A 14,361-nucleotide genomic window follows, 5' to 3' on the forward strand; every position below is an offset into this window, starting at 1 on the left:
CGTTCGGTATCTCACTATGGGAAGCGCCCTCTGGCGTGACCAACCACGGAAGCACCTATTGCACCACGTCTGTCTATAGACAGACCAATTGCAGCCCAGAGGTGGAGCCCCTACGTCACCCCTTTATAACCGGCTGCGCAACCCTCTTCACTCATTCTCGCTTTCTTCCCCGTGAAGACCACAATCTTCCTCAGCATCTCCTTCCTACTGAACTGTCCATCGATAGGCCGTCAAGGTTCGGTCCCTGGGCGTAGGATTGCTACTTGCTGAGCGCTTTCATTAGCACCTACTAGTCAGCTTTGTTGCTGGACTTGCTAACGCGTTAAGGCGAGCAAAACGAAAAAAAAAAAATTTTGAACCGAGAAAAATCATTACGGTGCTCGGTAGATATGGCTGCCTCCACCAGTGGAATGGCGGAACAGGCTAAGGATGTTTCATCACGCCCTTGCCTCGCCGCCTGCGGAGCCATGATTTCAGGAAGGGATCCGCATGCTATGTGCATCGTGTGCATGGGCACTAAACATGCCCAGGCATCACTGGTAGATCCAGACAGTTGCGACCACTGCCGCGGCATGTCCACGAAAATTCTGGAACGTCGCCTCCGTGTTGCAGCTACCTCAAAGGGCGACCCTCCTCTTAATGCCCACTTCCAAGCGGGAGAAAACGTTGGAAAGACCACCCAACAGCCTCCAATTCGAGACTGGGGCGAGTTTATGGAGATGGAACCTCTTAGCGCGCAGCCACCTCTGGCAATCGAGGACCACCTACTGGAGGACGCCGGTGCAGCTGCAACCGACGTAGATGAGGAGGACGATGAAGACATGATCTCCAACATCCTCCGCGATGACCAAGAGGAGGAAGAGGAGGGTGCTTTTCTCCGTACTGAAACCTCCCGCCCAGCTAGCTCTCAGGGTGGCGAACCGCAAACTTCGACGGATTTTGCCTTCGTTGAAATTTGTAAGCGGGCCGCGGCTAAGCTAGGAGTGGAATGGCCAGCTTCCCCAGGAGCCCCTGGGGCGGAAAGGGATCTCTATGATGGCAAGAGGCTTCCCTCGCGCCTGCCTCCTGCCAAACATCTGCTGGCAGTTTTACCATGCGATCTTCGCGACGCATATCTGCATATTGGTGTGTTCAGCCCGCACAGAAAATACCTGAGATTTGCTTTTCAGGGCAGGGTTTACGAATACCTCTCAGTCCCCTACGGGTTAAGTCTAGCCCCCCGCACATTTACCAAAGTTATAGAAGCAGCACTGATTCCCCTCAGACAGTCGGGTCTCAGAATATCTGCTTTCCTGGACGACTATCTCCTTTGCGCTGCAACGCGCGAACAGGCGCAGCTTCACACTGCAGCGCTCATAGGCCATCTATCGAGCTTGGGCTTCAACATCAATCACACCAAGAGTCATCTATCTCCCTCTCAGACAATAGAATATCTGGGCGTTCAGATCGACTCTCTTTCTTTTCGTGCGACGCTGTCCGAGGAGCGAATCAAAGCGTTTCACCAATGCCTCTCCCTGTTCCGCAGGAACAAAACAGTTTCCTTCAGAACATGCCTCCGTTTACTGGGACTGATGGCCTCATCAACGGCCATGATCCCGTTCGCCCTCCTGAGAATGAGGGAATTTCAAAGGTGGGTAGCGTCCCTGCGATTATGTCCCCGGAGACATCTCAGACGCATAGTGAGAATATCACCAGTGTGCCTCACAGCGCTCAACTGGTGGAAAAACCCACAGACACTCAGAACAGGCTCTCCCCTGGGAGTTGTGTACGAGAGAAAGGTAGTCACGACGGATGCATCCCTCACGGGATGGGGTGCAGTCCACGAGGGCAGATCTGCCAACGGGACCTGGCCAGCATGGCTTCGAGACAAACACATACATTTTCTCGAACTGTTGGCAGTGTTCCTAGCGCTGGAACATTTTCTCCAATACCTGCACGGTTGCCATGTCCTAATCAGGACGGACAATACAACCGTAGTGGCTTATATCAATCGCCAGGGAGGGACTCGCTCCCTTCAACTTCACAAGCTTGCGCGCAGACTGATTCTTTGGAGCAGCACCCGGATCAGCTCGCTACGAGCAACGCACGTTCCAGGAATCATGAACACTGGGGCAGACCTTCTCTCAAGGGGAAATCCCCTTTACGGAGAATGGAGACTCCATCCCCAAGTTGTCAATCAGATCTGGGAGAGATACGGCAAGGCTACCGTAGATCTCTTCGCCTCACACGAAAACGCTCAATGCCCACTGTTCTTTTCTCTCAAAGACGCAGATGCACCGCTGGGTGTGGATGCACTGACACAACCGTGGCCGAATGCGCTCCTCTACGCATTCCCACCACTAAGCCTAATTTCTCCGGCACTCGCCAGAGTAAGAGAGCACGGACTATCTCTCCTGTTAATAGCCCCAAATTGGCCCGGGAGGTTGTGGTTAGCGGAGATCAGCCAGATGCTAGCCGGAGAACCCTGGCCTCTTCCTCTCCGCAGAGACTTACTATCTCAGGCCCAGGGACAAATTCTACATCCCAGGCCAGATCGCCTGGCACTCTGGGTTTGGCCCGTCAGCGGTTAAACCTGAATGCTGCCGGTCTTCCTCCCGAGGTCATTGCAACTATTCAAAATGCCAGAGCCCCATCGACGCGAACACTTTACGACCGTAAATGGCGTGTGTTTGAAAATTGGTGTGTGGACAGGGAGGCCATCCCTTTCCAGTGCTCAGTTACTGATGTGTTGTGTTTTTTGCAAGGACTTTTAGACAAAGGAAAAGCCTTCACGACTATTAAAGTTTATTTGGCCGCTATATCTGCTTGTCATGTGGGGTTCGGCAAACTCTCGGTGGGTTGCCATCCACTGGTTAAGCAGTTCATGAAAGGTGTACGGCGTTTACGTCCGCCACCGAAGCCTACAATGCCATCTTGGGACCTGCCCATGGTCCTGAAAGCTCTGTCAGAAGCCCCTTTCGAGCCTTTGGGTAGCATTGATATGAAACACCTCACGCTGAAGACGACTTTGCTTTTGGCTTTGGTCTCAGCAAAGAGAGTGAGCGAACTGCATGCACTTTCGATTCACCCGATGTGTATGAAGTTTAACGAGGATCTGACAGCGGTAACGTTGAGACTGAATCCCGCTTTCATTCCAAAGGTAATCGTTTCGAAATATGTTGGCAAGGCCATAGAGTTACGATCCTTTCACCCTCCTCCTTTCTCCTCGTCAGAGGAGCAGAGGCTGCATTGCTTGTGCCCTGTCCGTGCACTAAAGATGTACGTAGACAGAACGAGAAATATTAGGAAAAGTGACCAGCTTTTTGTGTCATGGGCGCCTCCCCACACAGGGAAACCCATATCTACGCAACGTGTCTCTCACTGGCTAGTTAACGCAATTACGTTGGCGTATGAAGCCAGGGGCGTTCAGCCTCCCGAGCAACTTAGAGCACATTCTACTCGGGGCATGGGCACTTCTTGGGCATTTTTCCGAGGAATTTCTGTTCAAGACGTATGTGCAGCGGGCTGCTGGACAAACCCCGACACATTTATTCGTTATTATAGGCTGGATGTAACGGCACCGACTCTGGCGCATACAGTGCTTAGTGTGGGGACCGCAGACGAGTAAAATGAACCCTCAGAGCTCATCATATCAAACGTATTTGCTTCGGAAGGCATGCAATACGGGAGTTGTCTATATCTTCCCATAGTGAGATACCGAACGAATGTTCGACAGAGAACGGGAGGTTACTTAACTGTGGTTGTCTGAGAATATGAGTGAGGTATCTCACCAATACGCCCGTTTTGCATTACTGCACGGGAGAAAGCATGCCAGAGAATGAGTGAAGAGGGTTGCGCAGCCGGTTATAAAGGGGTGACGTAAGGGCTCCGCCTCTGGGCTGCAATTGGTCTGTCTATAGACAGACGTGGTGCAATAGGTGCTTCCGTGGTTGGTCACGCCAGAGGGCGCTTCCCATAGTGAGATACCTCACTCATATTCTCAGAGAACCACAGTTACGTTAAGTAACCTCCCGATTCACTGCAAGTGCTTCATCAGTAGCCTAGAAATCTAGACGCACTCTAGCGGCGGCAAATTAATTTGCTCAGCCTGTACGTCTAGTATCGAACCATAGGAATTTCTATTGGCTTAACACCGTGGATGTTCTCCAATCACAGCGCTCTATTTCGTTAGAGAGTCTTAAGGCGGGCTTAACAGGATAACGACATCCTGCGACGGTGAACAACAAGGAAGGTGGCTATGGCGAACGAAGAGCGGTTGTTTGAATCGGCGTTAGCGTCAACTTTGGAGGTACCCTGGAAATCCAGAGTTCTCGCGAGAGCACAATTTGAATTGTGCCCGCAAGATACTCTGGCCACGAGCAATGATCCAAATTTCTTCTACCTCTCGAGCGAGAGGGACCAATCAAATCGGTGTAGGCGGGACAAAGGCGAGCTGCACTGATGACGACGGTGCTGCGACGTCCGGAATCATCTAGAAAACATTGCAAGATAGCTACCGATGAACACCAGTTGTTTGAAACGGCTTTGGCCGCTACAATAAAGGATTTAGATTTTGCTTTTCAACTAAAAGAGGAGCAGAAAATCGCCCTCAAATCGTTCCTTTGCAAGAACTGGATACGTCACACCGTGAATTGTTGTGATTGGTCGTAGCGTTATCCAACTGCGTGCAGTGAGAGTTTCAAATGCATGCTTGGTGCCGCCCCTCGAATTGGGCCATTTTCATTACTCGTGGCCAGACCCTTAATCTGAAAGATTCCAGGGTCTGGTTTACCAGGCTACTTTGGAGGAGTTGGACTTGTGCTTTTCTTTGAAAGTAGAGCAACACAATGCACTTAAGTCATTCCTTTCGAAGAAGGATGTATTTGGCGTTTTGCCGACCGGATACGGTCGTAGCGCTGGCCTATTGCATGCCTAGGCAGTTTGAAAGACAATTCTCTGCCCGCCCCTTGGATTAAGCAGGTGAATGATTCGATTCCAGACTATACATTTCAATGATATAGGATGGCCCGCCAGGCTACTTCATCAGTGCTTTGCAGTGAAAAATTTAAGCAGGACGATTTTGATAGGACGGGTCAGATTGTCCGACTCCGAGATGGTATTATTCCATCAGTCTTCAGCTTCCCGGTTCACCTCTAAAGAGTAGGTGCATCATCATAAGGCTATTAGCATTAATAAATGTAAATATTCTATTATCAATCACAGGGCAGGTTGAGATACCTATCCCTTTATATTGTGTTATGTATTATGCTTCTTCATTTTAGTTGGAAAAGGGCAGGCTACGTCTACCTCCAGAAGAGCTGAAGAAAGCCTGTCCATGGCCCCTCAGGATTACCAAGAAATGGCAACCTCACACCCACAACCTCAGCCTAATGATGTGAATAATTCTACTTTAAACATCATAATGTTCCTGGACATATTAAAATCTCACTTGTTTGCTGCCACTCACACACACACACACACACACAGTGCTGGCGGTGGTGTCAAAGTGTAGCCTCGTGAGACCATCCTGATCTCGCGAACTTCAGGGTTTCACTCGCAGATCAGTCTGGCAACTTTTCGTTAAAGAGAATTTGGAGCAGTTCACCAAACGAATGTCCAATCAGCGTTGGCTTTGAGGCGGGTTGAGGTGTGAAACAACGAACAACATGACGGCATCCACAGATGAGATGAGCATAGCTATCGCGCAAGTTTTATTCAAATTAGAAAGTATTCCTGGGTAAGCTGTGAAGCTATGAGTCTCAGCCATGCAGCTGGGAGGAATGAATGACACAGACATCCTCCACGGCCGATTCCAGTTCATAATGGAGGAATATACTTTCTTCAGAAGTGTAGGGCCTACCGTGAAAACTTGATGGGAATTGTCGTTGATTAGGTTCATGTCACATACAAATGGTAAGTTAAAACATCTTAACGTTAGTTACGTTACCTAACTTAATTGTATGTTAAACGAAGGCATTAGAACACTTTGTTCATCTAATTGGTTGATTTGGCCCGTCGATAATGGTTTATCCAATCAGCTAACCAGTATTTCCGCCCCTTCCCAAAAGTTCTTCAATGAAAAGTTCCCAGATGGATATGCGGAGCATATAGGTAATTTCTATCATTTTTGGAGCAAAGTCATGGAATATCAGGGAATTTTAATGTAGCAGTTTACATTTGACTTAGAGTGGGAACCCTGCAACCCCTGGGTGTCTTGTTTCGCCATGATCAGAGTAATAAACCTTTTTTTTTATTTTATTTTAAAAAATTTTGCAGGTACTTGTCGGTCATCGGATTTGTCATCAATATTGACACATTGACGCTGATGATTCCTGAACTGCTCCAAGTTCAGCGGTATGTGCTCACGTACAAGTTCAGCCAGGATCACTTGGAGCTCCTATTTAATTCAATCAGAGCGTCAGGTAGGGTTGGTGTTTAATTACAATACATTCTGAAAATATACCTAATGAATATCTTTGTTATATCTTGTATGTCTTTGTTTTATCTTGAGTAATGTATGTTTGTGTGCCTGTTTTCCATACAAGGCGGCTGGAATAACAATCCATTGGCACGCCAGTTCCAGGCCATCTTCCGCCGTCTGATGGTTCGGTGTGGTGTCTTACCTGGTGAGACAGGCAATGTGGCTGCCCAAGACAGCAGTGTGTCCCTGTCTGCTGTGGAGATGTCATCTGCTGAAACTGCTGAAGAGCACCCATCTCCATTCGCTAACATTTCAGCCCTTGTGTGTGACCACAGTTATCTCCCCACTCGGTTTGGTGGTCTGGTGGAAAATGCTCTGGTCTACATAGCAGGGTTTGTAGTCCGGCAGGTTCTACGAAATCTGTCCTGTGATGTGTGCCGTGTAAGCTTGGTCGGTGAGGCTGTACCATCTTCATTTGACAAGAGCTACCACCTTCTAGCCCTGAAAAACAACGGCGGCCTAGTGATTCCATCACAAGGCACAGTGAAGGTTTGATTTTATTATCTTGTTTTTTTTATGTTTGTATATTAAGGTTGATTTGTTCTTATTTCCTCTGTTCTATAAAGTGTCTTTAAGCACTGTGTAAAGTGCTATATAATTATAAATATAATGTATTATTATTTTTTAATTATTATTATTATTATTGTTATTATTATAAGGTGCTGAGAGCTGCAGAGAGGGTGATCTGCCAAGCTTCAGCAATGCAGGCTCCCAAGGTGTCGACAGTTACACACATCGTCCGGGAGGAGATTGGAACGGAGGATGTTTTTCTGCTTGGGGAACACATTGAGGAGACACAGTTTGGCATTGACAACCATCATTCTGACCTGTTGTCATTGGTTGTGTCTGTGTTTCTCAAGATAAGGCTGCACCACATTGCCAAGCTCCCCTCTCTTGAACTGCAGAAAGGGAGCACAAGAAAGAAGCTCTGCAAAACAGTGCTTTTTCAGGGGTTTTAGCTTGTGTGAGTGTGAGGAGGGGGGCTGCTAAATGTCAAGGGCTGGAAGTAGATGGATGCAGAAGAATGTGGTAGTACAGTATGTGTGTGTGTGTGTGTATATATATGAGTATGACAGAGAGACAAATGACACTCCAAGTAGACTCTAATACTGCCTCCTTTCCTCTCAATCTGTCCATGAGCGTGGAGGTAAACGCACAGCGGTGTCACATGCCCTCGTGAGAACAAAAAAAAACCAAACACTCAGACATTCTGACGTGTAGGGTCGACAAACTCACTGAGAGTGTTACACAAATTAAGGACTTACTTCTGAACATGCAGCCACCATATCTGCAGCCCAATTCTCAGAAAAGTGACGATGCCTCTCTACTTGCATCGCAGCCGGACCCTCCTACCTCTCCTCTGAACAGGGAGGTGGATGTGGTTTCTCTTGCTGCCACAGATGAGTTTTCGCTTCCAGAGGATCATGCTTTTGACTCTTCTGCAACAGGGAGTGGCAGGGAGTCAGAGGATGAAGCGGAGGCTTCGGCGCTCAGCTCCACTTCAACAGGAGCCATCCGTATGGCTCTGGCGAAGCTCAATGTGGATCCTCTTCCCCAGGCTATGATACAGACGAACCGCCTCTGCCACCTCTCCGCGCGCAGCAATGACCTGTTTGTTCCACACTGTGAGGACTTTATAAAGATGTTTGCTGAGGCTTTGAAGGATGCGAACGCTAGCAGTATGGATCACCCCACTAGACTATTAGCGTCCATGACAGAACCGGTCTCTGCAGGCCTGAGCCCTATGCCTCCAGTGGAAGCGGCAGTGGTCTCCTTGGTCGTCTCACCTGACGAGGCTCTTCGCGCTGACCCACGGTGCCCTAGCCCTGAATGTAGGCTGCCTTAGTGTGCAGAGCGTATAATACACAGGCGATGATTGGACGGGTCCTTGACACCATGGCCCATGTCTTGCTTGCTCTGCAGACAACACTGCAGCCATCCTCAGATGCAGCAGCTTCTGAGTTAGTTGATACAGCACTTCAGGGTGTGGGAGCCCTGGCTAAGCAGTGTGGGAAATCAATGGGGCTGCTACTTCAAGCCCGCAGGCAGATTTGGGTAGCACGGTCCCCTCTTCCAGATGCAGCTAGGAATGTGTTGCGCCAGCTGCTTCTGGCCCCCGGCCAGGTGTTCGGCCCAGCTGCGCAGGAGGCTTTGAACCGCCGCAAACTTGCATCTGAAACTCGCTCTCAGCATGTGAAACCGAGAGTAGATTTCAAGCGTCCACCGCCGCCACCACCTACGTTTCGTGGCGCCCCCTCTTACCGCCGACATGAGGGTGCGCCCCCTCTTACCGAGACTGAGGGTGCGCGGCCAGCGGCAGGGTGTTTCACTCCTCAACAACTGGAGTGCTGGGGCTCCACAACAACGAACCCATGGGTCCTCGACACACTTGCAAATGGCTATCATCTTCAGTTTCGCCGCCGGCCCCCTCTGAACTCTGGCATACGCCCCACACGGGCGTCAAGTCCGGAAACACGCTCCGCATTATACTCGGAGATACAGTGTCTCCTACAAGGACGCTATTGAGGAAATAGACCCCCAAGAACAACGGGGAATGTTCTCCACCTACTTTATTGTGCCCAAGAAAGACGCTGTCTTCGACCGATATTAGACCTGCGGCGACACTTACCTCAAGCAGCTGCCCTTTCGTATGCTGCGCACGTCAGATGTTCTTCATTTAGTGGAACCAGGAGACTGGTTCATTACGATAGATCTGATCTTACTTCCATATACCCATCGCCCCTCAGCACCGTCTTTTCCTTCGTTTTCACTTCGAAGGTCGTTCGTTCCAGTTCAAGGTACTACCTTTCGGCTATCATTAGCCCCCCGGATATACACAAAATGCATACGCGAGGCCCTGGCACCCTTACACCGCCAAGGCATTTGTATCCTCCCTTACCTGGACGACTGGCTGCTTTGCGCTGGGTCCCCAAATCAGGTCAGTATGAATGCTCGGACGCTACTCCGCCATGTCTTAGCTCTTGGTCTGACGGTGAACTTCGAAAAGAGCAAACTGGATCCCTCCCAGCCTATAGACTTCATAGGTATCCGGTTGGATTCGACCACCGAACGTACTTGCCTTACTCAGGAAAGAGTTCGCAATATAATGGGGCTGGTGACGCATGTCAGGTCAAGCCGGACTGTGCGGTACTGCGTGCTACTATGCCTTGCAGGCATGTTGGCTGCCGCAACGCCTGTTGTGACACTGGGGAGGCTACATCTCCGCCCCTTCCAATACTGGCTAAAGACCAGGAGACTCTCAGCTCAAACACAAAAACGGGTGCTACTAAGCATCACCCCCAAGGGGGCTGCCTCTCTAGACCAGTGGGCGCTGAGGTCTTTTCTCCTCAGGGGGGTTCCGCTGGGGCCACCTCCAGCAAGGAGGGAGGTCATCACCACAGACACCAGCCAGCACGGCTGGGGCGGGGTTTGGAACCATCAGGGAATACACGGTGTATGGCGGGGCAGGCTTCAGGCCTACCACATCAATTATCTGGATCTACATGCAGTATGGCTTACACTGCAGCACTTCAAAGAACAGTTGGAACACAAACATGTTCTTGTTCGGTCCGACAACACATCGACAGTCTACCATGTAAATCACCAAGGGGGGACGAGGTCCCCAATGCTGAACCGCTTGACCAGACAGATCTGGCTGTGGGCAGATGCACACCTGCTGTCGCTGAGGGCGATTTATGTGCCCGGGAAAAAGAACTGTGTGGCCGATGTCTTGTCCCGGGGCGGGCCGCTCATAGGGGAGTGGCGTCTGAACGAGGAGGTTGTTCAGATGATCTGGAACACCTATGGGTAAGCAGAGGTAGATCTGTTTGCCACCAGCGACACGACTCACTGTCTGAAGTGGTTCTCACTGCGGGACGAACCAGGGTCCCTGGGACAAGATGCATTAGCCCAACATTGGCCAAATCTGAGGCTGTATGCATTTCCACCGTTTCCGTTGCTTTGGCAGATGCTCCAGCGAATACGGATGACCAACCAGCCAGTACTTCTAGTTGCACTATATCGTGTCCACAGCCCTTGGTTTTACGTTCTCAAAGTGCTCCTGACGGGGCCGCCCAGCCCACTACCAGTCAGGGCAGTCTTGTTGACCCAGTTGAATGGCCGTCTGTGGCATCATCAACCGCGGAAACTGAAGCTTTGGGTCTGGCCCTTGGGAGGTCATGCAACGTACTGGACTATTCACAAGGGGTCAGGGATGCTATTCTAAATGCCCATGCCCCGTCTACGCGCTTACTGTATAGTAATAGATGGAGGTACTTTTCAACTTGGTGCGCTGAGCGTAACATTGTACCACAAACATGCTCATTTGCAGACATCTTAAATTTTCTGCAGGGTCTATTGGAGGCTGGTCGCTCTGCGTCCACCCTGAGAGGTTATGTGGCAAAAATGTCGGCCTACAGGGGCTCAATTGAAGGGTCTACAGTAGGAACGCATAGGATGATAGTGGCCTTCCTGAAAGGTGCAAGGCGTTTGAACCCACCTCGTAAATGTTTTGTTCCTCAGTGGGACCTCAATACTGTGTTGAACATCTTACTTGTCTTCCCCTATGAACCTTTGGAAGAGGCAGACGTAATGACTCTCAATGAAAACAGCTTTCCTGCTTGCAGTTGCTTCCGCAAAAAGAGTTAGTGAGTTGCATGCTCTCTCTGTCAGCCCACAGTGTCTGCAGTGGGGGCCAGAGTACTCGCGAGTAACATTGTGGCCAAATCCTGCATTCCTGCCAAAAGTCTTAGGTCCAGATTATGTCAACCGACCCGTTACGATTCCTGCTTTGTGCTCTTTTGACAATACGCAAAACACAGACCTTTGCCCTGTCAGAGCACTTACGCGATATGTGGCAGCCACGGGAGCTTGGCGGGCCACTGACCAATTGTTTGTGTGTTTCAGTGATCGATGTAAAGGGGCAGCTTTGTCAAAGGATAGATTAGCTCACTGGATTACAGAGACTATTACAAATGTAATGTAAAATTACAAAAAAAGTAAATAAAACAAAAAGTACAAAACTGAAGTATTCCTTGTTTTTATTGTTCTTTGCCCTATGCCATGTGAATAGTGACACCGTACATGTGTTTGGGCCCTCGTGACAGCTTGGACATAAGTCTTCCACACAGTCTAAACTGCGCCATCTGGCGGTCTGGAGACAAGGAAGTAGAGCTGGTTACATATGTAACCGTGGTTCTACGACTGGTGGAAGACACAAATCTTTCTTTTTTATTTTCCACCCTGAACATGGGCAAAATGCCCCATTGATATCAATATGTTTTATATAGAGTTACCACAGTGCCACCTGTGGTTGTATAGAGTAACGTATAGAGTAACCTGTGGTGACTCTATACAAAACATATTGATCTCAATGGTGTATTTTGCCCATGTTCAGGGTGGAAAGTAAAGAAGAAAGATTTGCATAAGACAAGTCAAATTGGTGTTTTTAAAAAGAAGGGATCATGGAGAATAAAGAAAAAAATCTAAAAAAATATTTGCATATTCCCACAAGGTGTTTGGGTGCTCTGAAAATGAGAACCAAAATGATTTTTCAGACTTGTAAGGTCTGCTGTTCAGACCCTGAAGGAATTTATTTTCTGTTCATTGCTTTTTGTGAGAGTGTTTCTACTGATCTCAGTAAGGAAAATAAATCAAGAGCCTATGTTGAGTACAAATAATGTCTTCTGAAGGCCTAAACAGAGCCCAGCCAAAAACTCCAATAAAATTTGTATCAACTTTGAGGGACAGCTATGACCATGCAGGATCATCCAGACCAAACGAGATGATTTTGCTACATACTATTCCTATTTATGTACCAGCATGCAAAATTTGAGCCTCCTACATGGTTTAGTTCTTGCGCTGTGGGCTTGTGAACTTTGACAAAAAAAAGAGGCCGAACAAAATCGACACCCCCCTCCCCCTGTAAAACTGGCTGTATCTTGGAAAGTATTGATCTTACATAAGAGTAATTTTACAGTGTGTCTCCTGGGTAACATAGGTACACCTGGTAATTGTTTCAGAATTGATGAATGGGGAGAATTAAGGAGGTTATAGTTTGACAGTGTTGTACTCCTGTGTGGGTCGGATGCTATATACCACGGACATGTTTTGGGGGACCACCCAAAATGAGGTGGCGGGCTGTAGTTAAGGGACCACTGTAATAGTGTATTGTAACTAATCATTAACAGAAACATTTGTATGTGCTATGATAATGGAACCTTCAGTTCACACTGATTATCACCATGGAATATGACAGCAATACTCTATGGAGATAAGGCACTTTTACAGTACCTCCTGTCAGTACAAAGTTGAAAATTGGTGGCATGTAGCTTTATTAGTCTCACTCAGATCATCTTTGTACACCACCTGCTTGAAACCTTTGCTTCTCATTTGTATCCCTTCTGTTGCTAAGGAGGCAAAATGGTGATTCTCTTTTAAGGATCATTTAAGTATTACTTTTGTCACAGTTAATTTCTCCTAATTTTGCCTTAGGAGAAATAAAACAAGCAAAAGATGAGGCACATAGCCATGGGCGTCAGAGCCATTACACGACTTTTTAAAATTGTTAGTTTGGACCCCCCCACTTTTGCCGTGCGAAATACCAGTGCTGTTTTCAGCATCTGTTTAGTGCTTCATTGTCATTTTCATTGGATACTCCCATTTACGCGTAAATCGCTCGTAAGCTTCTTTTTTTTTTGTTACACGCATTCTCCCATTCTGCTTCTGTCACACACTGCAGCGACAAGGGCCAAATCCCCTGCAGTGTTGAAGAGATCAGTCGTCCCCCTCACTTTTGATAAGGAAAAAAGCCTTATAGGCAGAGGCGCACCTTGTCAACAGGCAAACCAAGCAACTGCTTGGAGCCCTGAGCCGCTAGGGGGCCCCCGACCTGGTCTCAGCGCGTTTGCCTGTGGGTCAAGCGAGAATTTCGAGAGATTGAATGATGTATTTTGCGTGGTCCTGCCCTGTTGTACAAACAGTATGTGCATATGTAGGCCCTATGTAGAGGGAGAGCAGCTTCACAGAAGAGAACTTCTGACGGCAAATTTGAGGAAAAGTTGGTAAACCACCCTTCTTACCTAATTTGAGGGTGCTGATTCTGAATATTTTGTTTACCAAGCTTAATTCTGAGTTCTAAGCCACATAATCAGCATTTTAACATAAAATAGCGATTTTCTTTGCTTATTTTTCCCTAAATTTCAAAAGTAATCACTAAAACCAAATAAAAGTGTTCTCTAAATACACTAAATACATGTTTGAGCATTAAAGAAACCATACTATAGTTTATTAATGTATTTAATGGGAACATGATTACAGTTAACATGTAATAAACTCTCCTACATATGAACTTAGATAGTGGGAATAAGCCTAATGCAGAACTGCATCTACCGTCAGCAACAACCGACAAGTAAAAAACATTTTACTTCTAGTAACACTGGATTTGGTATGTGCTTGCTTCCATACTAGAGCTTGATAATGAGCTCTTCTAATATGCCATTGAGCAGTGTGAATTTAGTGTGCATAATGCAATTCAGTGTGGCTCTGGCATAGTGTTGTCACGATAGTGTTGTCACGATGTCACCAAAATTATAACTTCAATACACTACCTGCCATAAACATCTTCATACTCGATACTGAAACGATATCAAAATCCTAAAATCCTCCAAGTGTATTGAGTCATTTGTGTTGAATTTGGTGCACTTTTGGTCAATTCTAGGTTTTAAACTTCTAAACTTCCTACATAATTATTATTTTTGTAGTCAGTAAAATAGTAGTTTGTGTGTGATTAAAGGTGCCATGTGTAATGTCCGCCAAAAAATCAATTCATACTCCACATTCCATAAAAGATGGGGGCAGTATACCTCCAGAAAGTGAGTTGGTCTACCCTAGAGTAACAACCG

The 14,361-nt window shown here is 47.7% G+C and overlaps 1 protein-coding gene across 1 annotated transcript; it reads left to right on the forward strand.

Moving 5' to 3' along the window:
- The first annotated feature begins 389 nt into the window (after positions 1–389).
- Positions 390–2,570, forward strand: LOC143138537 (uncharacterized). The gene has a single exon (XM_076298984.1). The coding sequence runs from the start codon at positions 390–392 to the stop codon at positions 2,568–2,570; it is 2,181 nt and encodes a 726-aa protein (XP_076155099.1).
- The last annotated feature ends 11,791 nt before the right edge of the window (positions 2,571–14,361 follow it).

Source organism: Alosa pseudoharengus, unplaced genomic scaffold, assembly GCF_046254945.1.
Source record: "Alosa pseudoharengus isolate Yale_2024_CS ecotype anadromous, Long Island Sound unplaced genomic scaffold, YU_APseudo_1.1 YU_APseudo_1.1_scf_10, whole genome shotgun sequence".
Lineage (NCBI taxonomy): Eukaryota > Metazoa > Chordata > Actinopteri > Clupeiformes > Clupeidae > Alosa > Alosa pseudoharengus.

Bases quoted from the DNA above. Each gene is read 5' to 3' on its own strand.
- LOC143138537 (XM_076298984.1), top strand. From the start codon at position 390: ATGGCTGCCTCCACCAGTGGAATGGCGGAACAGGCTAAGGATGTTTCA.